Here is a 27,444-nt window from a genome sequence, read left to right on the forward strand (position 1 = left end):
AGCCTATAATTCTGCAATTTATCAAATATATCAAATTTTTAATGCAAAAATAAATAAACCTTGTGAAGCGGGTGTTCTCGCCGTTTGCGCCTTTTCCTGACTGTTTTTGTGATTTTTGGCCCTTCACGTTGGTCTCTTATTTTCTCATTCTTCTATTCTTTTATCCCATGTATAATTCTAAATTTTTCATTAATAATCGATCAAGAGGATCTCCCCCAGTTAGAGAAAAGGTTATATTACCACATCTGACCAACTAGTGTTTGCAAAGTTAATTGACAAACTGTACCATGATATTTAGAATCCTGGAAATTCATTACCTGGAGAATCCAATTCAGACTACTTTTCTGGATTACATATATTATCTTATTTGATGGGATTCAGATCAGATATAACTCTTATTAATTATATTTAGTCATTCTGACGATTGTACAGTTTAATTGTGAAGAAGATTCGGATAGGAACATAGAAAAATGTAAAGTTAATTTTTACATGTAATGGGATTTACACTCTAAAGTGCACAACAGCACAAATGATGAGAAATTAATTAATAAATAAAAATATCCACCTTTACCAACTCGTACTTTTACTATTCGTTTTTCTTATTTACCACTTTTACATGTTTTTTTTTTCATAAAGTAGACGCCAGGTTGCATATCAACTTGTAAGTAACAATACGGCCGACATGGTTCCCAATAATAAATGAAAGTTTGCTCCTGTGGAATTACATATCTAGGATGTCGGGTAGCAAATGGAGTTCTGAATCTGATACTGGATATCTAAATCATACAGCAAATGAAGTTCTGAATCTGAACCTTGTAGTTATCCATCGGCGTCGTCTACCGAGATCATGAGAGACTCATTTTCAGGTGAGGGGAAGGCTGCAGTGGATCGAGATTTGGGTCATCATGCAGTTAACTTTGGGTGGAGCCAAAAAAATTTAATAAGGGAGGGCGAATTAAAGTTTCTAAATTTTGACAGGAGCCAAAATATCATTTTTCAAAACTTTTATATAAAACAAGTGAAATTTAAAAATTTACATGTAAATTTTTTTTAAAAACAAAAAAAAGTTGAGGTGGAGCCAATAACTGTGTAGACGCTCCCTTGACTCTGCCTCTGGGTGCACCCATCAACTTGAATGCTACGCTAAATCAAACTGATGACGCATCGTCAGCATCCCACTCAAACAAACCAACTATGATACACCCTTGTAAGCAGCATGAAAGAGTGTCATAAAAATGAAGTTTGCATTGGAAAGACAGAGGCAGCTAGAACAATCGTCTTTTACATATCTTTAACAAAATAAACACAAAAATGAAAACCATGGATCTTTGTTTGTGTTAACTGGAGATTTGTCACAAATGAAGTTATTACTAATAAAAGCATCGCAAAATGGTAGGTAACGCTAGCTACTGGGATCCGGAACTTTTTATTTCATGGACTTTTTTTTTTTAGAAAAATAATATTAGTTTGTGTTTGGTGGGTAATTAGGAACTACATGATATAAAGCGAGTATTTTGACTAACATATGTCAATTCTCGATCAAATACTATATATTCAAATTAAATTTAGATCTAAACCCCTTTCTCCAGCTTTTCTAGCTTCCTTTTGTGTCTGTTCTTCTTAAACACCCGACCAGTTTTGGATCCGGAGCCAGTTGTGCTACCAACATGTGTCCCCCACCCACGTGAAATGTGATATAAACCCCACCAGTTTTGGATCCGGAACACGTCATGCTGCATCCAACCTGTGTCCCCCACTCACATGAAATGTGATATAAACTCGACCAGTTTTGGATCCGGAACACGGCATGCTTCCAACCTGTATCCCCACCCACGTGAGATGTGATGTAAACCCGACCAGTTTGGATCGGAACCCCATTCAACTAAAAATGTAAACGGTTTAGACATGACATTGAGATTTTGTTACTCGACTTCTCCCCTCAGTAAAAGTTGTACGTTTCAAAAAAAATTGCTACTCGGTATCATGCTGAGCCAGCAGTATCACATAATAGCCAATAAGTATCCACATTATTTCATCTTTCACAGGTTCTTTTCTACTTGAGTGGTTTTTCCATTGTTAAGGTAGTCTTTTTCCACACTATGATATGTTTGAAAATTATTATGGTGATCACGAGTGTTTTTCTGCAGAAATTCACTGTTCATAATGTTCTAAAAAATAATATAATGTTAGTATCTACATTCTCAATTCCTAACTGTTAGTTTATGCATGTGAATGAAGAATTTCCATTCTTAAACTGCAGAGTACTGTTCATTTTGGTAGAGAACTGTATGATCTTCCATTTCTTTTTCGGCTTTTTTTCAAAGCACTAACTTTACTTTTCCTTTTTTTGTTATGTCTTAAACATAACAGGTAGCCAAAACGAAAGGATTGTTGGAAATCATTGTAATAGTTTCAGCTGAAGATGTTAATAAACATCCATTGACTTGTTCTTTTTGAGCAGTGCTAGTCAATTTTGACAAACTCATTGGATCATGCCACCTTAATTGCAGAAATGCTCTCTTTGATAACCTGCAAGCACAGCTCTCGACAAAAGAGCTTGGTCGAAGTCTTATCTGAGTGAACTCAGGGAAATGCTATCCCGTTTGGGCACTAGAATACAGAGCCTTTATAAAGCATTGCCTACAAATCCTTTACTTGTTGTTGCAACTATTCATGGAAAGCCATCGTCCAAAGGTATGATTTCATTCCATCAAATGCGACCTATATATTGACTACTCTTTGCTTTTGTTATTCTACGTTATTTATGAAATGGATGCAATTTTGGGATGGGGTTCAGCCACTCTCTTTTTCTACATATCAAGTGATTCACTTCTATATATTATAAAAAGAGGGACAGCAATAGGGTATGAAAAGTCCAGTGAACTCTGTCAATTATATATTTGTAGCTCCTTGTTTATTCATAGTGCAATAATATTGCAATCTCCTTTGTGCCAAGATCTGTCATGTTAAATCATTTTCCTTCTTTTTTCTTTTATATTGTTAAGAAGCAAGATACCCACACACACACACACAGAGACGCACACGCTCCCTTGTTGCATGTTTAACAGACCTGATTTTATTCAGCTTAACATTTTTAATATACAAATAACACCTGCATCTGCATAATTATGTAAAGAGAAAAACACTAGAAACTAAAGCATGTGTTGAGTCCATTCCCACTTGTAACAAGCTTTTTCGGAAATGTTATGCCCTCCATTTTCCAAATTTATATTTTTTGTGAAATGTATATGTAGCCAATCTTTGGCAGGCAAAACCTTTCCTGCATTCTTGTGTTATTCTTTGACATTCAACATGGGATTTATGTCTTTGATGATTCACCAGTAACGTTGGTTTACTTTTTCTAGCGAACCAAAAACTTGTCCTTCCAATAATCTTTTTCTTTTCAACTTAATTTTTCTTATACCTTGCATGGCGTGAAGTTTGCTATTTTCAGCACATGGAGGTCTTCAAGTACTTCACTACTGGACAGGAATATGAGCTTCATTCTGATTCAAGGATAGCCACTGTTCTTCTGTAGCTGTATGAGATTGAGCCGAAACATTCATTTATTTGAAATATTTTGATCAATTGACATTTTGTATAAATGGTGCGAAATATGGCACTTGTTTCTTTCTCCCTATTGTGGTGCAGATATTGAAGAAGTTGTGGTTTTTACACTATTTCTTGTAGTTTTATTATTTGTGGACAACGTATAAAATATTTTTGTTCTTTAAAAAAAAAAGTAATTGGCTCTAAGCCTAGCGTCAATGGTTCCAACAATGGTGTTTAGCCCAAATTGTACATGCGTAGGGATGGGCCTCAAGTGCACTATTCAACTCCACACTGACCTTTGCAGTGCCAGTGGTCACTTGTTGGCCTAAGTCGCAGCACTGGAGCTTGCATAATGCCAGTGCACACTTTAAGTCTGCCACTTTCTTTTAGCACTAGAGTTGGATCAGGACTAGCGCTAGCCCTTTCTGCCCTTGAAAGTGTGTATGGTGGTTACAAATCTGGCACACTTTGTGGTGATAAAATTGCACCAAAACTGTCGTTTACTGGTGCTTTTTATGAGCCAGAGCTGAACATAATTGTAGTGTGATATTTGTTTGATGCATACTATTATATCAGCAAAAAGGAAAGAAGGTTTTTTTGAAAGTATTCAAAGGTTTAAAGGTTCCTGATAATTATGTAATTAATATATCACGCAATGTAAGTGTAGATGAAAGAAAAATTGTGAGTTAAAGAGTTATGATCATCGCATATTACATCAGTTTTTTCCTTTTAACTGTGAGAAAAACATTGCTACCTAAAGTTAGTTATATTTTTATTGAACTATGCATGTTTTGTAGAAAAATATGTTCTAAGATATTATGGAAACCTGAGTTAAACCAATTACAAGAACATATTACTATGCTCATTTGTGTCACAAAAAATGAACTTCTCATCATCTTATCTTGACATCATGGTACATTTAAGGATTTATCTTGTCGAATGACTTCAATTTTGTTCTACATATTTACATACTGTAGATATAAATTCAATAGACCTATAAGAAATAGTGACAAGGTTAAAAAAGTCTCACCAAATATGTTGGGGTTCTCCTAAGGGACCATATACTTGGAGGTGTGGAAATTACAAGTGTGAACAATACAACTATTTTAAAATACATAATAGGTAGAGTATATTTTTTCCATTGTACGACCATATTTTAAATAAGTCCTTATGATTAAGATCAAATGCATTATGTAAGCTAACAAGCCTCACTCTTATTAAATTATTGTGGTTGTGATATGGGACACTTAGAGGGTATTTGGTTTCAGTTACACATCGTTCCTAGAATGGCTGCTCTTTGAATTTTTTAATGCCACCCAACACTTACACAAAACCAAGGAGGACAAAGCGTTCTTGTGTCCTCGTGAAAGCAAAAATGTGTTCTTCCTTCAAACAACACCACTTGTGGAACGAGAGGGAGATTTTTTTTTTTTTTTTTTTCAAAATCCTTGGCTCGAAACCCTAGGATGATTTCACTCAAATCTCACTCTCTCTGTGCAGGTACTATGCAAGTAACCATCTCTCTCTCTTTTTCTCTCCCCATCGCTGTTTGTGTTCCTCAAAGACCGTCTCTGTCTTCTTCTTCATAGCTTCCTCTTCATTGGCGTCCTCCTTCTTCATTCACCATTCTAGTTTGACTTCTTCATTCTATGTTCCACCTCCTCCTCCTCCTCTTCTTTTTCATTCATTGTTCTTTGTATCGTTTTCCTCTTCTTCTTCTGTATCGTTCCCCCTCCCGCTCTCTCTTCTCAATGGAAACTCAGTGATCTGATTTCTGCTAGAAGCTCGTGCAGAATCCATGGAGCAAACCAATGGCAGTCAAAGCGAATGAGGAACAAGAGTCTTCCTCTTCCTCACTAGGGAATCATTCAGAATGAAGAAGATCTAGGGTTCCCACACTCCAAGGTGTGGTAAATGCATCTTGGTTTCCTGTGCATATTGCAAGGAGTTTCGATTGGTCTCCTTTTATGTAGAGGAGCATTGAATCCAAAGACTATGAGATGGTTATTCCTTGACATTGTCTTGGCAAATGAGGGATACTCTTTTGGCTGATTTTGGGAATCGAATGTTGGATAGATTTTTTTGATTTTTTTCTTTTATTAATTTGTTGATAGTTAATAATTTTGTTTCCATTTTTAAACATCAGTTCTTTTCAGTGTGCATGAAGTTTTAATTGAGGGGGGCTTTTTTTCTCTTCCACTTTATTTCTTCAATTTTGGCTCTCCAATTCACGGAGGGAGGTGCCTGAATTGTCCTTTTCTGGCTGCACAAAAGTACATACACATCAAAGGAACTAAAAGTTTTAGTTGGTTAAAAGATGAAGTTGTAAGTAGAAATCACTTGTGTCATGTTCTTTTCTTTTACTTATATTGCACTAGTACATCATGAAATATAACATGCAGTTTGTTAATTAGGTCCTAGCAAGAGATTCTAAGCCTTCTAGTGCTTAATTCTGGATATAGACATGTTTTATATCCTCAAACATGCATTATCATAATGTAGAGATAGAAGCAATGATTGTGAGACCAATTTCATTTTTCCTAATTGTAATATGCATGCTTCCCGTGGTTTAAATTATTATTTTAACGTGATTTCATGTAAAGAATTTTACCATGTGTAGGAGAAGATTAGAGGAATGACGACTACAATGACAGAAGGGGAAGCAGATCCATAATCCTAGATAAATGTATTGTCTCAAGCACTTGGTGAAGATAAATATGAAGTATGCACACTTGTGAAATTGGCGGAAAAATATATAGAAACGCCTATTTGTTATGACCTGTGGCACAGAATGCTAAAACTCACAACGTAGAAAGGTAAAAATCGAATCTTTTGAAAAAGAGGTTGCCAAAATCCCAGCTTTACAAGAGAAAATAGAAAGACTTGCTATAGAGGCTAACATCAATCAACTTTTCTTATTGAGGGGCGAAATCTGGCAATTTTTTCCATAGGTAAACATCTTACCTCTTATACATGATCTAATTAATCATATACTTTACGAATTTCACTTCCATATGATTTTATAACATGCTTCTCATTGCTTATGTGCCACTGGAACATTGATGCAGTCTGCAGCATTGAACCACCTTTCCAATTTTCACCATACTAATGCATTGTGGAGCTGCTAGGTGATATCGAGATATGGTTGTTTTGGGGAAAAACTTTACATTTCATTCTATAATATTTTTGTAAATATGATATAAACCTTTTGCCATGTTCATCCCAGCAGAATGCAATAAGATGATTTGTTGAAATGGTATGTAGTTACCTGTTTATCCTTTTTGTTTTTTACTACTTTAAATCTTTATGGTATCTACTATAATGAATAAGAGAAACACTACTGTGCTTTTTCTCAACTGACAGTTTGATAGTTCTCATTTTCATTTCAGCTTCAATTATTGATATTTTTCTTTGTTTTGTTCATTGATAGATATATATATATATATTATGGGGCGAACCCTTTTCCCTTGTTTTGTTGCTTTCGTTATCTGCTATAGCTTTTTTAATATGTTGTGATAGAAGGTTGAAAAAGTCAGGCAACAATTCGTACTTGACTATCTGCAGTTGGACGACCGTTTGTTTTTATGGACCACATTAAGTATGTTTAGTTTTCTATCTTATTTTGTTGCCAAGGTTACATTTAATAGTAGCTGAATTCTAAAAGAACGTTCAGAGTTGTTCTTTGTTACGGGCATTATTATTTTTCTATGGTAGTAGTCACTACAACAATATTATTTTAAAATTGCTGATGTCTTACAGTGCCGAAGTTTGGGGGCCACCGGTAAAAGTTTCGAGGGGAATTTTATTGCCAACGACCCAAGCTGTTGGCAGTTATTATTCATTCCCGACAATTGTAGGCATCAGGAAAAACGTCCTTCATTCCCGACGGCTTCAACCATTGGTAATCATTCCAGTTCGCGACCGCTCTAAATGTCAGGAATTATTTGCTTTCCCAAATGTGTGCGTCATCAGGAATATGAATGTTCTCCCAATATTTTGAACCGTTGGGGAATTTTTTTTTTATTCTGCCACCATTTGAACCGTTGAGAAATTGTTTTTCCCCAATGGTTCAGCCATTTGAGAAATATATGCTTATCCCAACAGTAGAAACCAATGGGTTTTATCTGCTATACCTGTGGAAATTACACTGGACATCCATTCCTGAAAGAACATCCCTAGGATCTAGTTCTGTGTAGCTAATGATATAACAAGGGCTATAGCAAGGCTGACATGCTTGAGCTGTGCAGGCTACCCATGAAATTGGAACTGTGTAACTTTGTCTTGTGCTTCCTTTAGAATAGCAAATTCCTGTTGAATTAAACATGAGAACGTTCAAAACCCTAAGCTAAGCACCATATATTACATAATATCAAAATGAGCTACTCGTCCTGGTCTTGATTAAAAATGAATCCAACAGTCTCAGTGCACATGGACCTTACATTATACAACAAAAAGACCGAGGCTGCATCTCTAACTGACATATCCAAGAAAACATAAGAAGCTCAGAAGGCTGTTTTGCTATCTTTTGTCAAACGAAAAAAGAAGGTGATCTTAATGGTAAGATTCTTGCTGCTGAGAAGAGCTTCATACTTTCAACTGCGTTCGATGAAACCACTTCAACGTAAGTCTATTTCTCTTGTCGAATTTCTTGGTAATCATATAGAAAATAAACGTGTAACTGTTGGGAACTTCTGCAGCCAACTTTTGCTGCTTCTGAAAGATCACCTCCCAACACAGGGCACCTTACTCGAAAACAAGCTCATTCAACCTGGGAATACAAATTGCCAGATTTCAGCACACCTCCAGGTGAGCTTTCACATTGTTTTCTATGTGGTATATTCTTTTTACCCGTTTATATTTGATGTCTGCTGTGAAAAATATAAAGGTGGGTTTAGGCTCCAGATTAGGGAGGAAAGTTTTGATAGTGAGCAATATGATTCTGCTTTTGCGCTTGGGGCTTTGACTTTGTGAACTGTGTGGGATTTTGGCTATCACGCTACGAATGAATTTTATCTTGGGGCAACAAATCTTCTGGATATGTGTTGGATAAGCACGGGTGTGTTATTGTGGAAAATATGTAAAAATATTACTCTGGGCATTACTGGGATCAGTGAGAATAAACGGGAATAAGGGAGCGCGAAAACTGACACCACACCATTGAACATTGACATTGGCGTTAATTGGTGCAGGGCCAGTAGCAGTCATTGCACCAAGCTGCAGGCCGGTTAAGACCTTCATTTGTGGCGCTAGATTAGCATTAGACATGCGCAGTCACTGGCGAAAGCTTCTTCCACCAAAGAAAAGAGCAGCTGTGGTTTGAGCTTTCACACAATTTCTGGCGCTAAAACAGAGATCCTGTTCAATGGCGCCATTTTAGCACCAGAGCTGATGTACCTATGTATTACAAATCTGACATAAACCGTTGGAAGTCAAATCGTACCTATGTATTGCAAATCTGACATAATTGGATATGGTAGCTAAAGTTATATGGACCGAACCAACGTTGGATGCAGACACTTTTCCTTTCCATTTCATCCCTCCCTTTCTTTCCCTTTCTCTCCATCCAAACAAGCTTTTAAGGGTCATTTGGCACCATAACAAATTGATACTATCTAATGAATTTGCCCTAAAAATTGAACACTTTGCTACAATGTTCCATGAATCTACCATAATTTTGGGATAGACTCATGTGAAGTAACATAGCATTACTATTGTCAAATAGCCCCAAAGATCCGACAAAAATTTTGGAAGAGAAAGGAAACGTCTTATTCATAAATCTACAGATGCTACTTATTGCCAACTCCAAGCATCCAGAAAAGATCAGACAAAAATCAGAATTTACCATCAGATTGTTCCAAAACACTCTACAAAGCTTTCACCACTAACAAGCTAATCACCATGTCAAGTCTTCAATGCCTTACACAGTGACAGGGACGGCTTCATCAAGAGCCAGAACTCCAGGAAGAACCTTCCCTTCCAACAACTCCAAGCTAGCACCACCTCCTGTAGAGATGTGGCTCATCTTGTCTGCAACTCCTACTTTCTCAACTGCAGCAACCGAATCTCCACCACCTATGATTGTTGTCACTCCTTTGCCACTCAGATCCGCAAGTTGCCGAGCAATGGCCTAATTTTTCAGAAAAGAAACATGTCAACTTCTGATAAAAAATAAGATAGAGAGAGATTTATGTTAACATTGCTGTTGCAGTAGGAGAGGCGCGAAGGTCACTAGGACAAGGAAATACCAATAGCATCTCAGACACTATAATTAGTTATTTCATACCTCAGTTCCCACTGCAAATTTGTCAAACTCAAAGACTCCCATGGGACCGTTCCATATTACTGTCTGAGTAGTGTCCAATGCCTCACTAAAAGTCTTGATGGAGTCAGGACCAATATCAAGTCCCATCCAACCATCAGGGATCGCAGAAGCTGGAACAGTCTGAACAACAAACAGTAAATCAGAAGGCAAGTAAATAATATGATTTCAGAGAAACTACTCTTTTTAGTTGCCAGTCACAAATACCATTGGTGCTTTGGCATGGTAACAAAAAGATATATCAAAACAGTCCCTATACTCTTATGCATAATTATCAGGCCTTCTATTTGTAGAATTCCACATTGCAGAAATCATTCATCTCTATTGGCAAGTTTTCTCAAAGCTTTACTTAAAGAACAAACATATAAATATGAACAGACAAAATTATGAAGTTATGGGTTTTCTACTATTTTCTGAAAATAATATTAATAGAAATTCAAAATAGCATTTAAAAATCTCAAAGAGACAAAAATTATGAAAAGAGATACATTTGAAGAACATCTGACAAAGGACCTTTTTCAGAAGGAGAAGGAAGCCGTGTTTATGAGTTCACAAGTTTCTCAAAATATCATAATATTTAACAAATAAAAAATGTTTCTTTTTGTTAGGCTATCATATTCCAAAATGTTTTTAAAACATTGGAGATATTTTTGTGACAAAGTATTATACAAATCTTTCCACATCTCAAAATTTCCACTATATAAGCTAAAATTCCATATTCTCCCAACATTGTGAAAGGAAAACCATTTCTAGGTAGTTGCTGGAGAAACATCTCTTGCCAAGAGAAACACTAACAAGGTTTGTGACACTTGCCACAGGAATAGACATAGTCTTGAATCTGGAAGCAGAACAACAACAAACCTTGCTGTTGGCATCAGGAGCAAATTTGTCAGCAATAACAACATCAGTGGGCAACAAGAGAGATACTCCTTTGGCTTTGGCTTTCTCAAGAAGTGTGGTTGCAAGATCGAGCTTATCCTCTTCCACTAGTGACGATCCCACTGAAAGACCTTGTGCCTTGTAAAATGTGAAGATCATTCCTCCACCAAGAAGAAGAATATCAACCTTTTCCAATAGCGACTCAATCACTCCTATCTTCGATGACACCTTTGAACCTCCAACAATGGCAGCAAATGGTCTCTTGGGATTTGAAACAGCACCAACAAGATAATCCAGCTCCTGAAACAAGGCCATGCATTATTCCATGAATCAGAATTTCAATAGGTGCATTTTCTTCCAATATTTTGACGTAAGAAAACAAATCAATGCAGACTTGATAATAACAGTATGTTGCAATTGCGGCAACGATACCTTCTGCAAAAGGAATCCAGCCACTGAAGGCTTCAAGAACTTTGTCACTCCCTCTGTTGAAGCATGAGCTCTATGTGCAGTACCAAACGCATCATTTACATACAGATCTGCAAGTGAAGCCAGTTTCTTGGCAAACTCTGGATCATTTTTCTCTTCTTCCTTGTAAAACCTGACATTTTCTAGAAGCAAAACAGTTCCATCTGGAAGTGCAGCCACCTGCTTCTCTACTGCTTCACCAATGCAGTCATCAGCTTTGTCAACCTGATCATTGAATCGACAAGAAAAATTAGAACCACTAGAAGCAAATACCAGAATGAGCAACCTTGTGATAACTAAGTATAGGGACAAACCTTAATACCAAGGAGTTCAGACAACCGGGGGACAAGAGGGTTCAAGCTGTACTTTGGTGTGACACCTTTTGGACGTCCCTGAGCACAGAAGGCTTGCAAAATTATTAATTGTCCATTTGCAGCACGAATAATAATAATCTTTATTGTCTTAGAGCAATAAACATAGAGGAGAAAATTTTATGGAATTAAAACATGCATGGAAAAGTGTAGAGGAGATTTGACAGAAAGACATGGCAACATAAAGACACATACACGCTTATCCATGTAATTTAGATAAGACCGCCACTGAACAGAGACCCCAGTAAATCATAACATCACATAAAATGCATTCATGACTAAACAGAAGAACAACAGATGATGGCATTGTTGAAAACACAATAAGGGAGATTGCAGTGAAGTCAGAAATGGGTGCACAGGATCTGATTTGGAAAAACAAAGAGACCATCCGACAAATTTGATACATTTGCATAAAATTCAGCAAGTAAAGCCCGAAAATTTAGACTGCAACCTAAGGAGAACAGTCCATCCATAAAGAAACGCGCAACTTGTGCAATGAACATTGTCTATCCAATGTGAAATTGCCGAGAAAAAGGAAGAAACCACCGAGAAATTTGACGCAGAATCCAACAAATCAAACCGAAAAAATCAGAGGGTATCCTAATGGAGCACATTCCATCAATACTCTCACAAATGAATTATTTAACTACTGAAAAGCGCAGAGAATTGGACATGAGAGGTGCTTACCAGATGGCTGGAGAGAATGACTTTGGCGCCATTTGAGATCAAATGCTTGATGGTCGGAACCGCAGCTCTGATCCTCGTGTCATCGGTGATATTCTGGTTCTCGTCCAGGGGAACGTTGAGGTCCGCCCGGACGAAGACCCGCTTCCCCTTCAAATCTGCAGCGGAGAGATCGCCGACGCTCTTCTTAGCCATTGAGACGACGAGGCCGCGGGCTGGCAGACCAGAGCGAATGGGAGAGCGGATGGCGGCGAGGAGGGAGTCGGCGGAATCGGAGGCAGAGAAGCGGAGGGAGGAAGGGGAGAGCGGGGAGGAGCGGAGGCCACGTCCCGCAAGGGGCTTGGACCAAGAGAGAGACGAGGAAGCCCTTGAAGAGGAAGAGGAGGAGGAAGAGGAGGCTGCGGCGGCCTTGAGGGCAATGTGGGATGAAGAAAGGGTAGCAGAAGCCATGGCTGACAATACCTTGAGGACTCGCACTCTGGTTCTCTCTCGATCGAGTACTACTACCTCGGCTTGTGAATTTGGTTTATGTGGGGAGGCAGGTTGTGGGTGTGGGGACGAGAGGGAGCCGCGTGTGGACACGGGCGCTTGATGAGGGTTGCCTCTTATCGACGTTGTGAGGCAGAAATTCAGATCGTCATCGGCATCACCATTGTCACCGCCGTCTCTCTCTCTCTTTCTCACATGTGGAGTCACTCACCAGCTTTCGATGCCGCAAATTAAGTACCCCTCTCTCTCTCTCCTCTCTCTACACCAAGTGATGATAACGGTATATACTTGCTTTTAAGGCCTCAAATTATTTACCCCTCTCTCTCTTTCTCTCTTATTTCCCATTTTATCGGCCCTCTCTCTCTTTTTCTCTCTCTCTCTCTCTCTCTCTCTATACCAAGTAATGGGTAGCATAACTGATAAAGCTGTGGTTTCTCTATCAAGTGATGCGTAGCATAACAGATTAAATTATGTTAACAGATTAAATTGTATAGCACCTTGACACGATTGTAGAGGATACTATATTAAGGTGTTGAGATTGTATTGAGAGTTTGTTGATTTAGGTTGAAGGCTGTTGTTCTTGAAATTAATGTATATAATTCTCTGTGAAGTTTTTGTATATAGATAATATGTCCGTGAAGTTTTTGCACATAGGTAATATGTCAACATGCATATACTACATAAATCTCCCAATAAAAGCACTGACGTGCACATGTTTGCATTTGCGGTCTACATAGAAATAACTTAAGCTGGTGAGTTAGTCAAAAACCTAATCATCAGTTTAATTCCTATTGGTACCATTCCTTTGTTGTAGTTGATGGGTATTTCACTTTCCCCTCAAGTCCCAAAGCAACGCTATCCCAGGCATAAGAGGAAAGAGGTGCAGTTACTCATGCATTGAATCACTAGAGTAAAAATACACCCACACACTTGCCTTGGTGGCCTCAAATCAATCTCTCTCTCTCTCTCTCTCTCTCTCTCTCTCTCTCTCTCTCTCTCTCTCTGTATATATATATATATATATATAGCATAGGGACAGACTTTGTACCGTGGTCGTGAAACTGCTCGAGGACAACACTATTGAAAAAGTTGGTATTTCTAAGGAAAATATAAGCTCTCTCACTTCGTCCAGTGGAATACATGGATTTAACATGATTTGTATGTAAAAATCAATCCTACTCGGAAATAAGAAAAACGATTTATCTATCGAACATCGTAAAAATCATAGCCCGTTTTTTATGTAAAAATGAGGTAAAAGAACCCAGAACGTTTTGAATAGTCAAGACAACAGGATTATCTACATACCAGGAACCCTATATTTGTTATACACGGCGGAGTGAATCAAAGAACCATAAAATGATGCACAGCGAATCATCCCACTGAAACTTTCAGAACTCATCCATAACTCAGTTGCAGGGTCGCTTGATCCCATTATCGACAGAAATAGCATACTAGAAACTCATGCCCCAGCTACTAGTGGATCTTAAGTACGGGTACTTGGAGATTGCAAGTCCATTGTCAAAGAAATGAATCATTTCGTCTTCTTCCTGCACAATTGGCCTCCTACCGCATGTCCAACTAATTTCATGGCATTTTTATTTGAAGAATTAGAAGCCCTTTTATTGCCTCAACAGAGAGAAGGAAGAAGATCGAGACAGAGATAGAAAGAGCGAGAGAGAGGGAGAAAGAAGAAGAAGATGAAGAAGAAGAAGAAGAAGAAGAGAGAACCTGCAATAACCACAAGAGAAACAGTAGACATGCCAAGTGCTCCAAAAGCACGTAAACTTACAGCCTTCATGCTAGCATCCCGTCGAACTCAGTCCAGATTCTGATTTCACCAAATTGGAGTGATTTTCTAAAAACCAAATTCGAAACAATACCAGCTTAAGATCGGACATTAGTTCCAAGTTTGAACAGATATGTCGGATTCACTGGGTTCAGATTTGACTTGATAATTAGATACATCCGACGGATTGACATGTCTACCATCTGAAACCATCTCTTTACTCCTTAAATTAGATGTGGGCATAGGGAAATATTTTATTCAGGAAACAGAGGCCTTGAAAGTCGATAAATTAATCGAATAGATCCCTACACTTCCTTACTCAAGTATTATCACACGGAGGACCATAGTTCCCCAGCTTGTTCATTGACAAAAATAAGAAAGAGAAACGTTGGCAAAAATTTGGCAAGGAAATGCAAGAGGAAGAAAATCAAAAGCTTACATTGTTCTCATATCTCGAACGGTTGCCGTTCCAAGACATGGTCACCCTCTGTAAAGAATTTGCCACCATCTATCCATCTTCAATTAGGTTGCTGGTCAGATCCTAAAGGAAACCAAACAAAATTCTGTACTGCTGTGAGCTTGAGCTAAAGCAAGAACTCTTCAAAGATTCATCAAAGCAACACGAGCTGCCCTTTCTGCCTTTTCTCAGAGTCCATGATGCACCTGATGGCAAACCTTAATGGCTCTAGGTTGATATGCACCTATCAGCAAGGTAAAAGCTCCAATGGCCTGATTATGGAAGGTTGTGATCACGCTGCACCCTGAATCCAGACTCAATAGAAGAGTAGAGTCCTCCTGAACTGAAAATTTAGTGTAACAGAATTTAGCTGAGAATTTTCTCTTTTTGCGATGAAAACCAGTAGCACTTTTCAGGCATGCAAAAGCAGCTAAATTCATAGTAGCAGTTCCACAAACCTATCAACCTAAACTACCACTCCAAGACCTCTAATCGACAATTCAGCAATTAAAAATGTCTTAGAAAATCAGCTACCTTCGTACTCCAATCCTCTGCTACTTCGTAGGGTGCTGGAATCCGGTTCAGTGAGGTTTTCAAGAACCATAGTCGCCAAAAGAACGTAAATCCTGCTAAGAGTCCAACCTCTATCTAGAAAAATAGGCTCGAATCAGTTGAAGGTTGGCATATTCAACAACTAACCAAAACCAAACATCTATGCTGCTGAAACAAGAATAGTTCACAATACCGTGAACAAGTAGGTTCATTAAGCAGCATGAGATAAACATTCATTTAAAGTTCTTGCCCATACTTGTTAAAAAGGACATGACTACCTCGTCATTTATCATCATCAAGCTCCATAACCACCTGCATAAGTGGAATTAACTAAACGGATTTTCCCCCCTTTAATCACTTATAGTGTGACATGATGATACTCATTACTACGAAAACATAATGATTATGGACCTAAAATTAGCTCACCTTACCATGCATCATGAACCATGGATGTAAAACAGACCCTCAAGGGACCCGAGCCAGGCTGCCCAGCTATGAGTGAGCTCCGAAGATTCCATTTCAAACTCTACTCCATTTGATACAGGTAATTCTGCAGGAATGGATATATCTCCTCATAATTTACTAACATCAAATATAGGACACAACCTATCAATTTTTCACACGTGAAGAATAAAGGTCAAGATTGGGTACCATCGCTAGCAGATAAGACACTTTCATTCTGCGGCCAGCACATTGCCACAACTGGAGAAGAAGAAATTCTTGAGCCATAAAGAATCTCCCCTGTCTTAATGTTCCAGATACGCATACAACAGTCCTCTCCTCCTGGACAAATACACTAGATCAATTCACTAGATGCCATGCAGACAAATGAAAATGCATTAAAGAGTACTTGCCGGCCAAAAAAAATGTTTCTGTTGGATCAACACCAATATGCAAACGGCTATGGGAATTCACATGGCCTTCATAATGATGAACAGCACCTCGTTGAAGAAGACGTGAATCAAACAAGCCAAGCTGTACACCAGACACAAGCATCTCTTATGAGTTCCCTGAAACCAATTACATATTGAAGCATCTACAATCGCCATCTTACAAGGAGCACCCAGAAACATGAGATACAATTCATAACTGCAAGCAATTCCAATTGAGTCAGCCACACAGCACGATGAGAACTGAGAAGAAAAACTGTGTCTTAGCTAAAGGAAAAGTTTCAGAAACTGTATTTCCAAAATAGAAATAGACAAGAGAACGCTCTCGTGCAGACCACAGGCAATCATGAATTTATAGAAAATATGTCTGTGTGCGTATTATACTTAGAAATATCACCAATATTTTGAAAATAATGTGTTTTTATCAACAAACTGAAGAAATTTTTCTTGTACAAAATATATCACAAGAATAAATATTACTATAACAAATGTAACATTTCTGTTGAAAAAAGACTTACTGACGCACCTTTAGAAATTTTAGAAAGTAGAAAAACTGTAAAGAAAATAAAAGGGCACCTTAGGTATTCAAAATATTAGGTATAAAAAACCAAATGCGTTATTAAGTGTGCCTTGCGTGAAGAATGAATCACTCGTTTAGGCATGCATAAGTTTTTATTTTTATGTTCAATTGACAACTTGGCAAAATAGTATGACTTATGAACTATATAGCTAACTTATGCATATGGTTATTTAGTTGTTATTGGTAATCATTTTGTGCTACTTGTTATTCGCTTGTCCGTTGGTTGTTACACAACTTGCATACTACTTGTTTAACTAACAAAACTTTTCTTCATTTACTGACTTACCTTTACATTTCTTATGTCTTTTTTTTAGTTTTACACATATTCTAATCCAATTTTTAGTCTCTTTTCCTTTTCTTTAATGAAAATTACCCAGATTTCCCCAAAAAAAAACAATTGTGCTGAAAAAAATGTCCAAATGTTGTGTGTGCATGCCATAGACACGTGCAGTCCTGACCCTACCACATTTTGGACCACCAACTCGAGTGCCTTCTTCAGCACACTTTAAAAAATTCTTACTAGGTGGACAACGATTATAAGGGAGCACATCGAACAAGAGCCCTGACCATATCCACTGAGTTAAAGCACATGAGGCTAAGAATTAGGAAAGGCAAAGAAGAGAAAGACATTAATAGTATCATTGATCAAGGTTCTAGTGTCCCTGAAAATCTTACATAGCAAAAGGACAAAAAAACTAACCGATCCATCCATCGAGCTTGCTAAAAAGTAATGGCCATACGAATAAAGAGAAGCCAAGCTGCAAGAAGATAGGCTTAGATCAAAATAATAAAGACAATTAGATGCACTTAATTAAGCTAAGCATAACACATCATTTACCTACAAACAGCTGAGGGCATGAATGCTGCCCCAAGGGGCCTCACATCTCCTTTAAGCTGCGAAGTTACAACAAGAAGTTGGCCATCACCAAAAGATTTATTTCACATGGTATGGGTGGAAAACAGTTGAAAAGAAAAGCTTATTATGAGAGCCTTGCTGAAACTGACCCAAAGAATACCATTACCCTATTTTCACTACAACAAGGATCTCCAGGTCAACAAGCACCCTGGACAAGCTAAGGGTCCTTGGGAAAGCTACTGCACTTCCAGCTTGTTTATGACCTGTATCACTGTATGTTTGTGAGCAGAACCTGTGCCACAAGTATTGCACAAGATTCCCATGCATAGTGAGTCCAGTAACCAGAACCAGAGATACCATAAGTACATCCCTCGTGCTCAATCTTCGAGTTTCATTTAAAAAACAAATTCACAAAAGAACTTGCATAATAATCTACCTCAAGAACTTAATCATCTTAGGTCCAAATTCCATATGATAAATAGAAAACTCGTTTTCGAAGCCAAGCTAAACGGACAAATGAACAGTTTTGCCTCATTGATAATTTACATGTATACATTTGTATGTATGCATGCACGTATGGGTGCAATTTATGCAGATCTTTTTATTAAGGACCTGATTCCATCAATGTCCAATAAATGCACATAAACTACGTATGCACATGCACATGAATATGACTAACAATTTTACCCGTCTTACCCAGGTCCTGAGGTTCTTAGAAACTTGTAACCCATGATTTGACTTCTGATCCATTGATGACCATGCTCTACTAAAGTTGTCAAGAGAATTCAAATGCCTTTGGCGAATGTCCATAACTATAATTGCTCCATTTCTAAGGCCACATAAAGCAACGTTTCCCTGCAATCAGAAAAACAAAGATATTTAGCCAACCACAGGGGGACATCCATTTTTACTGCCTCAGTATTCCTTAAATGAGGAAGAACTTAAGCTATGCAATGAAAAATAAAAAACGTTTCCGATGCTCATTCAGGATGAAGTTTGATATGCAAACACATTTGACATGACAAGTTCGCATGGAACAAAGAACCTCTTAGCAAATACACTAATATATCATACTTTCAGAATGCCTATAAACCAAACAATTGATTAATGCAATAACAAGTTGCTCATGTGGAACAAGTCAAAACACTCTTGATGCTGCCATTTTCCTTTTCGACAAACAAAGTACCGAATCAAGCAAACAAAGAAAGCAAAGGGAGAACATTGATGATGTAATCAACTAATGCATATAGATATACTATTTAATTTGAAGTTCTTGAAAGGAAATACCGAATGGTCAAACTGCAGAGAGAGTATATCACTTTTAGTCCGACAAATCCATGACAACTCTTGTCTTTCCAAGTGCAGTAAAGCAGCTCCTCTATTTGTCCCTATCCAATGAATCACAATAGAATTAATAATACAAAAACAATTGCTTACCAAACATATGCTCCTGCACACGAGCGAAGCAAGAAGTGAACTTGGTACTGTTACTAGGATAAACCAAATTTGAAATCTAATTATAATCATGAAAAATTTAAGTGAGAACCTACTCCTTTTCATTGTTTCAGTTGTAAAGTTCATGGCCTACCTTGGCTAGCTTTCTATTAGTTCCATGTAGCAAATACAAAATCTTGATCACAAAAAATCTTAAAGAGTTTTCAGGTTCTCACAAGAAAACTTGAGTCTTGACATAGTGGGGACTAAGCTGTCAAAACCAGAAGTTGGACATAGGCTGTTAAAGGCCCTAAAAGCATTAGTTAGGACTTATAACTAGTTACTCCCAATCAATCCAAGTCAATTGACCATATTACATATATAGTCACAAATACTGTTTCGTTGTTTTGAACAATGAAGTTTTTCTTGGGTATAATGTGACGGGCTTCAAAAATATGGGAAAAAACGGTATTTTTTTAAAATTTAAAAACTAAAAATGGGAAAAATAAATAAGTGAGCAAAAAATAATGCAAAAATCAAAAGATAAGTAGATTTGCAACAAATAAAAAAAAACTGTTGGGAGATTTGGCGTTAAAAAATGAAAAAAAAATAAAAAAAGGTGAAAAAAATGCGTTTTTTTTAAAAAAAAAAACGTGTTTCTTTTAAGTTTTAAACGGCATTTCATTTCGCGTTTTTTTCGAAAATAACGTGTTTTTTGTGACCACGATATATATATATATATATATATATATATATAACCATTTCGCATTTTAAACAGTGAGGTTTTTCTGAGATATAATACTAAGGCTTGAAAAAAACTGGAAAAAACAGAAAAAGTTTTTTAAAAATATAGAAATCCTTAAAAATTAGGGAAAAATAAAATAAATGACAAACTAATAAGGCAACATCAAAAAATAAGTAGATAAGTAACAAATAGGAATTAGAAAATGGAAACAAACAGTTTGGCATTTTTTCTGTTTTATTCGGCTGATTTATTTTTTGCATTTTTACACGATATATATATATATATATATATCATCCTTGGATTTCTCCAGCTGGGTTCAGATGGAGAAATCATTTGGCCTCTCATAGCACACTGCCCGATGCATTCTGCCCGATATGCATCGAGCAGCCGTGATTAGACATAGATGATTTCACCTCCTTTGTATATACACATACATATATATAAAACGGAAGCATATATAGCTCTACAAAAGTTACATAGTTGACCAACTTTACTAGTCAACTAGTTTGACCAACGAGTTGATAACTGACTTAACCATCAGACCAATTAGGATTTGACTACAAAATATGGGGGCAGTACCAAAGTGCTTCACTCACGTCACACAGACATGCCTAGAAGGACGCCATACCCATGTCAACATGGTTGGCATTGGATGCAGGTACGAGACATGGAAGATACATATTATTATTTCTGTTAGAATATTTTCATAGATTATATGTACATATACAGTTGTGTCCCTACCGAAGTTTTTTTGAAAAATGCTCCGCACAGGAGTATGCACCCACACCCATGTGGCATTCACAAATGTTCCTTGAAACACAAGTTATGAAGACCATATCTTCTAAAATATATTAAATCCAATTAGAAAAAGCACACTTATTTGTGGCTACAAGAACAAAAGGAAGGATTAGCAATTACCAATTTCAAAGTTCACCTATAAGATTGTTCCTGACTAGAAGAATGAAAGGAAGATGCAATAAAATAGATAAGATTGTGCAGAAGAATGAAAGGAAGATAGAATAAAGTACAAAGGAAGAAAGGTCAAACACAAAATAAATATTAAATATTCTCATATTGATAAAAGGAAAAGTTACTTGATGTATTACAAATTTACAACTGACGATTCAAAACCATCCAGTGCTAAAAAATGGAACTTCTGCATACCAATTATAGCTTTTGTACCATCACAGTTGCTATCAGCAGACCAAATTGTACAATTGGTAGAAGCAACCTTGACCAATCTACTGTGAAGTGATGAAACATCTTGATGAAGATCCAATGGCTTAGCAAAATCTAGAACATATACAGATCCACCAGATCCTCCAGATCCAAGACTAGACACCCTTTCCCAAAAGTCAAAGTGTAACAAATGCATAGAACTGGAACACGAAAAAAGAGGACATCCATATGGAAAGGTGAGACAAACAAAAGCTCAGCCTGTCAATCAGAAAAGACGAAATTGGAAGAATGAACCAAATCTCAAAGGATACAATGCACATGAATGATTAGATGAAAACTGATCATTTGCTGAAGATAGCATCTTCTTCCTTCTTGTTATGCAAGAGACACTGGAGAATAATGGTATTACATAGCCCTCACAAGCCCTTATATATTCAGGCCTTCCTCCATCCTGAAGAGCTCTATGAGGCCTCAGGCAAACTGGCGTACGTGCTGTTGCAGAACCAAGATGTCCAAATTTTCCCACTTCATAAATGCTGTAAAGTTGAAAACATCACATGTGACAATCTACTCCAGCCTCTAGGAAAACAAGCTAAATGGTTCAAGAAACAATGCTCAAACATGAAAATTTATGTGCCATTTATGACCTATCGATCATGCACTGTATGATTTTAAACGTTAAATCACAATACTAACATAAAGATACTTGTTAGTAAATAACAATTGCTATGTAAAGCTAGACTTGCTTAGTTACAAATATATTATGTGCTTATTCTAAGAAGGAATGTGGTTATTTTTAGTTATATGTTAACACCGAAGAATGTTCACTGATCACTCTAATCCTTTCAAGTAACAAAGTCAACTCATTGACCCATACATCAACTGTTTGGCAGTATGAGACCGAGTCACTGAGTCTGCCAGGAGGTATGCTGTCCCTTTCATAATTTTTTTTAACCATTTTTTTCTCAGATTTATATTCGGTATAACTGTATTCACTTTTCTCTTTAGCAGATGTCCTGAATGAATGGAAACATGCAAGACTAGAAAGCAACATACGCTTTGTCGACTATACATAGTCCAAAAACTATCCTATTCCTAGCAAGGTGCTATCTGATCCCATGTTCAAGCTTGTGAAAGCTGCAACAGTTTGAAAACCACCTTTTAGTTGCAATAGTTCAGAACCAATGGAATATACTGATCTCATTCCTTTCTTTACAGCATTCCTTGTCTCCGGGGTAAAGCAACATACTGTACAGCCTCATAAGACACATTCAACATTGATTGACTTCCCTTTTGTAGCAAGAGATATACATCTAACGAAGACATGTACATCAAATCTTCACAGGCACACAACACATTACAGAGAAGCAAGAGTAAGCTAGTCCTCGCCTGATGGAACCAGCCATATTGCCCATAGCTAGAATTCCTGTTCTCTTTTGTCCTTCCGATGTTTGAACAAAAGAAGTAAAGTGCTCCATGGAACTGTCTACAATGCCATCAGTCCTTCGGTACTTCCACACCTACAATATTTAATGCAATAAAATTGTTAAATGACCAACAAGCATGAAACAAGAGGAAATAAAAAAATTAAAAAAGAAAGAGAAAAAAAAATCAACACTCATAAACAGCCAAAATAACTACGAAAAGACACAAAAAATAGTTCATGACTCACGAAGTAAAATGTACTTGGATTTCTAGCAATAATTTAGAAAAATATTTACAAATCCACATTCCACAGTTTTTCATACAGGATGAATCTGCAGTAACAGAAGTGTCATTGAAGCTAGTCATTGTCCAAGGAAGCCAATGGGTCACCCACTACATCAGTAGGTAGTGGCCAGACATCCTAGTCATGAATGCACCATACCAAATGCAGAACAACAAACACCTAGTCTGCGATCGGCAAAAACCAATGGCTAATCCTGCAACAGGCTTATGACCATCACAACATTTAGTTAAATAACAGGCTGGTGAGGAAAATAGGAAAAATAAGCAACCAGTGTGTCACATTTTATGGAAAGAGAGACCATAACTAATACAAAGTCATGCACAATGGCCAATACCTATTCATTGAGGAGACCTACGATTGTTGCAAATTTGCAATATTTAGTCATACAACAGGCTTATCAAAACAAAAAAGATAATGACTTTTAAGTCTTTAAGCAATCATCATGACACATTTTCTGGAAAGAGAGATCAGAACATAACTAAATTGGAATTCAAAAATAGAGATGGTTCAAACTTCAAAATGGGGTCAAATACACTTTCCGTTAAAGAAATGCTTTGTGAAAGAAGGGACAGAAAGGAGAGCATACAGTAGGGGCCGAAGCTTGTGATATCTGATACTGCTGCTGAAAACTGAACTTCTTTGATTGAGTGACAGAAAACCTCCCATGCAACTCTCTACCTTCCAGTAGCTTCAATGTCTTAATATAATTCCTATTGTATATTTCTCTTTCACAACTTAGCTGCAGAGGAAAAAGGAAGCATGGTTAGATAAGACGTAAATAAGTTTTATTGGAGCTCAGGTGAGAATCTTTCCCTCAATTTGGTAATCATTACAGAATCTGGTAGGCTTGCCTTGACATAATTGAAGTAAATAACCTCACCAACAACCGCAACTATAACATGACGCTAATCACTGTAGAATTTGGTAGACATGTATGAGTTAATTGAGTTAAACAAACTCGAAGCAGCTGTAGACGACAACCTGATGATAACTAATTTTAGGAAATATACACAAGCTTAAAAACTTAACATGTTAAACTTTTGTCATTCGGTGTCGAAGGCGTTCATTTTTTAATAACTTAACAATCAAAAAGTTAAAAGTAAGTCGACTTGGTTCTTTTTATTACATATTACTGTAGATTAAGATCATTGCAAGGTGAAATAAACTTATTTACAGTGCAATTTCAAAAATTGTCTAATCGAACTAGAAGAATGCTATTTCTTTCTCTATCTTCACAACTTTCATTATTAAGCCTTAAAAGTTCAACTCCACATCTTTCACTAACTTTATCCTAAAGGGTAGAGATTAGGACTGGTACTACGGGAACAGGAGTAACAGAAAAGCGTTTACAGAAGACGTGGAAACTAAGAACCACATAACCAAAATCTAAAGAATCACAGAAAAGTGCCACTGAAAACTCTAGTCTCCAGAGAGTAAGCGGGGCAAAACAGGAGAGCATTTTCAGAACTGAACCGCACCTCAGGTTGGTTAGAATGTGCCGGCGCAGCGGTCGACGGCGCTCCGCGAGCCTTCACCGGGAAGTATCGGTTCTTCACGGGATCGTAATACAAACCAGGAAGATCTGAGACCATTAATTCATAAAGACAAGACATAAACGACAAACCAAATAGGAAAAACAATCAACAGGCTCATCTTTCCACCTTTTTTTGCTCATTTTAACCAGTAAAAAGAAGAAGAAGAAGAAGAAAGAATGAAAAGCAGAGGGGAAGGTCGAGCACCTCGCGGCATCGTCGGTTGGCCAATAAGAACGCCGGAGAGCACGCAGGAGAGAGTAGCCGGCAGCCGAGTCCTGCCCTTTCTTTTTTCGCACCGCCAAACCTTCCCCGTGGTGGGTTCCAGTTCAACTCTTCAAGCCGGCGATGTCAAACGGTTCGGGTTCAGGTTTTCTGACAGACAGGAACTGAATTCGGTGATTGGGGGTGCGCATTTGATATCGAGTTTCTGTTGGAACTACGATCTTAATTTGTGGATAATAAGGCCGATTGATATCAGAACCAACACGTTCAAGTTCATAGGATAAAGAAACAATAATATCCAACTTAGATTTAATTCAAACATTAGCTATCGAAGATATCTCAAATTCTCTTTCTTTTTCTTTATTTCCGGATTTAGGGTTGTTTCAAAACTTAGATGGAGTGTGGAACATTAGCTACAGTGTCGCATATTCACCTTCTACCGTTGAAAAAAGTTACCGCCTTCAAACATTAGAGCTGACCTAAAATGTTGATATGAATGAGATAAAACTTACACCCAACAAACTAGAATTATCCAATTCACCTCGTTATCATCCTTTGTTAACCATAATAATAATAATAATAATAATGGCAACAATGGCCCCAAATTTTCACCTATAAGATTGTCTCTATACAACTTCACCCAATTAGAAAGAACCCTTAGCTAGCTGGCCAGAGGATAGCCGGGTTGAGTCCAGCTGGGTACGATGGTCGAGTTGGGATCACAAGTAATTGGTAAAAATATCCTTTCTAATGACCACCTAAGGTCTGTTTGGCATTAATGGGTCAGATTCACGAAATATGTCATTGTTATTAATTGTCCTCTTGGTATTCAGTCAAGTATCGACTCCTATAGGCTGTTTATAAAGCGAAGACATGGGTATAGCGCTGGTGAGCTTTCCCTTGGACCACTGGTGGCAGTTATGATTTGCATGCATACACCTACAAGTACACCTACCTGTGTCACACATCATCATGAGCGTCGACATACAAGTGAGTCTCTCTCTCTCTTCTCTCTATCTCTCTCTGGCACCTCCTCCTCTCTCTTTCGCTCTCTGTCCAGCTCGGGGGTGTGGAGCGTGGGTTGTCCCTTGCCGGGGATTGGAGTCTTCCTCACCGGTGCCCAAGTTCCCCACCACCTTTCCGTCCTCTAGCTGAGGCATCAGTTGGGCGCTGGTTGAAAGAGCCTGGTCACCGCCCAAGTAAAGCTCCTTTCTCCCTTCGTCTCCTCCAGCTGTCTCTCCTCCACTCGCCCGTCTCTCCCGCCCGTCGCTCCCACCCGCCTGTCTCCTCACCTGTTCCCCCGCCTGCTCGGCCGTCTCTCCCACCCGCTCGTCTCCTCACCTCCCACCTGATCGCCTACTCACCTCCTATCTCATCTTCAATTGTTTGCTTAGCCCTGTTGATTCTTCCTCCCCTATCACTTCTGGTTCGTCTATATCTGTTTTTCGCTCGTTCGTTGAAGAGTTCGGTCTTTTTGACGTGCCTCTGAATAATGGTGAGTTTACTTGGTCCAACAATAGGAATCATCACATTCTCCGGAGGTTGGACCGTGTCTTTCTCTCGCCTGAGTTGTTCTCTACTTTTCCTTTGTCCTCCTTGGTTTTAGGACTAAGGCACTTGTTTGATCATGCTCCGCTGCTCCTTTCCCTTCTTCGGGGTAGGGCTAGTACCGGGCGCGCAAGGTTCCGTTTTGAGCTTTGGTGGCTCTGTGATAAGTCCTTTGTGGCTGCCGTCCCTAAATGGTGGGCTCGCATCATCAATGGTAGGTGGGCTGCTTTTAGGCTCTCATGGAAATTACGCTCCATTAGGAAGAAGGTATTCGCCTGAAACGCATTTTCTGGAGTGGCAAATTTTCTGAGGTGGTCATTTGAGATGAGGAGATCTTGTCCATTCAGTCTTCTGACAATATTTCTGCGGATCAGTCTTCCCGTCTCTTTTGTCTCCAGTGTCTTGCTCAGGAGTGGTGGAATAGGGAGTCCATCCATTGGCAGCAGCGTTTTTGGTTGGGTTGGCTTTCGAATGGAGACCAGAATTCTAGATTATTCCACTTGGCCGCCTCTCAAAAGCGCCGCCAGGCGTTGCTCTAGTCCATGGTTATCGTGCAAAGGGTTTTTCTTGGTGATGACATTCTCCCAGCTTTGACTGCTCATTTTCGAGATTTCTACTTTAAGCCTCTTCGCTTCACTGCCCCGTTGCTAGACTTTCACCTGTCCTCCATCTCCGTCTCGTGTGTGATCTCTCTTGAGCGGCCCTTTCTACACCAAGAGATCAAAAACGCTCTATGGGCCCTTTGCTCTCGTAAGGCGCCCAGCATTGATGGTTTCCCTATTGAATTTTGTCGCTCCTTTTGGGAGGCTTGTAGCGCTAATGTGTTTGCATTTTATGATGAATTTGCCTCCAACTCTGGCTTTCTTAAAAAATTTAATTGAGCCACCTGCGTCTTGGTGTCTAAGCGTCCTAACCCTACGGACGTCACCCTTTTTCGCCTGATCTCCATCTTAAGCACACCTTATAAGATTATTGCTACGTTGCTTTCCTTATGGCTTGCGCCTGTTTTGTCTTCTATCATTAACCTCTTCCAGATTGCTTTCATCAAGGGTCGGCATTTGCATGATGCGGTTGTCCTCACCAATGAGGTTGTTCACTCCCTATACTGTCTGCGTCTTCCTTCCTTCATCCTTAAGTTGAACATCTCTAAGGCATTTGATTCGGTTAGT

At 38.2% G+C, this 27,444-nt stretch overlaps 2 protein-coding genes and 1 long non-coding RNA gene across 24 annotated transcripts; 1 reads left to right on the plus strand and 2 right to left on the minus strand.

Annotated features, from left to right (window-relative positions):
- Positions 1-7,551: 7,551 nt before the first annotated feature.
- Positions 7,552-9,218, plus strand: LOC126410531 (uncharacterized). Its single transcript, XR_007574702.1, has 3 exons — positions 7,552-8,173; positions 8,250-8,358; positions 8,742-9,218. It is a non-coding gene; the product is annotated as an uncharacterized LOC126410531 (long non-coding RNA).
- Positions 9,219-9,361: 143 nt separating this feature from the next.
- On the minus strand, positions 9,362-12,960 carry LOC116264415 (phosphoglycerate kinase 3, cytosolic). Its single transcript, XM_031644612.2, has 6 exons — positions 12,277-12,960; positions 11,533-11,610; positions 11,183-11,443; positions 10,733-11,050; positions 9,836-9,994; positions 9,362-9,679 (listed from the first exon to the last, which is right to left on the minus strand). The coding sequence occupies exons 1-6, from the start codon at positions 12,721-12,723 to the stop codon at positions 9,470-9,472; spliced, it is 1,473 nt and encodes a 490-aa protein (XP_031500472.1). The 5' UTR covers positions 12,724-12,960; the 3' UTR covers positions 9,362-9,469.
- Positions 12,961-14,784: 1,824 nt separating this feature from the next.
- Positions 14,785-24,894, minus strand: LOC116264522 (uncharacterized). Of its 22 annotated transcripts, none has more exons than XR_007574742.1 (16): positions 24,710-24,894; positions 24,449-24,552; positions 23,557-23,709; positions 22,631-22,761; positions 21,553-21,777; positions 21,227-21,405; positions 19,171-19,271; positions 18,580-18,738; positions 17,866-17,921; positions 17,728-17,785; positions 16,412-16,532; positions 16,209-16,340; positions 15,989-16,107; positions 15,836-15,869; positions 15,540-15,649; positions 14,785-15,348 (listed from the first exon to the last, which is right to left on the minus strand). XR_007574742.1 is itself a non-coding variant. In XM_031644801.2 (14 exons), exons 1-13 carry the CDS (start codon positions 24,717-24,719, stop codon positions 15,995-15,997), a joined length of 1,542 nt encoding a protein of 513 aa, XP_031500661.1. In that variant the 5' UTR covers positions 24,720-24,894; the 3' UTR covers positions 14,785-15,348; positions 15,984-15,994. The 22 variants fall into 22 exon arrangements, 1 of the variants encoding a protein (XP_031500661.1); XR_004174876.2 differs by having other exon boundaries at positions 15,540-15,653; XR_007574741.1 differs by having other exon boundaries at positions 15,814-15,869.
- Between the last annotated feature and the right edge of the window lie 2,550 nt (positions 24,895-27,444).

The sequence above is a fragment of the Nymphaea colorata genome, chromosome 11 (assembly GCF_008831285.2).
Source record: "Nymphaea colorata isolate Beijing-Zhang1983 chromosome 11, ASM883128v2, whole genome shotgun sequence".
Classification (NCBI taxonomy): domain Eukaryota; kingdom Viridiplantae; phylum Streptophyta; class Magnoliopsida; order Nymphaeales; family Nymphaeaceae; genus Nymphaea; species Nymphaea colorata.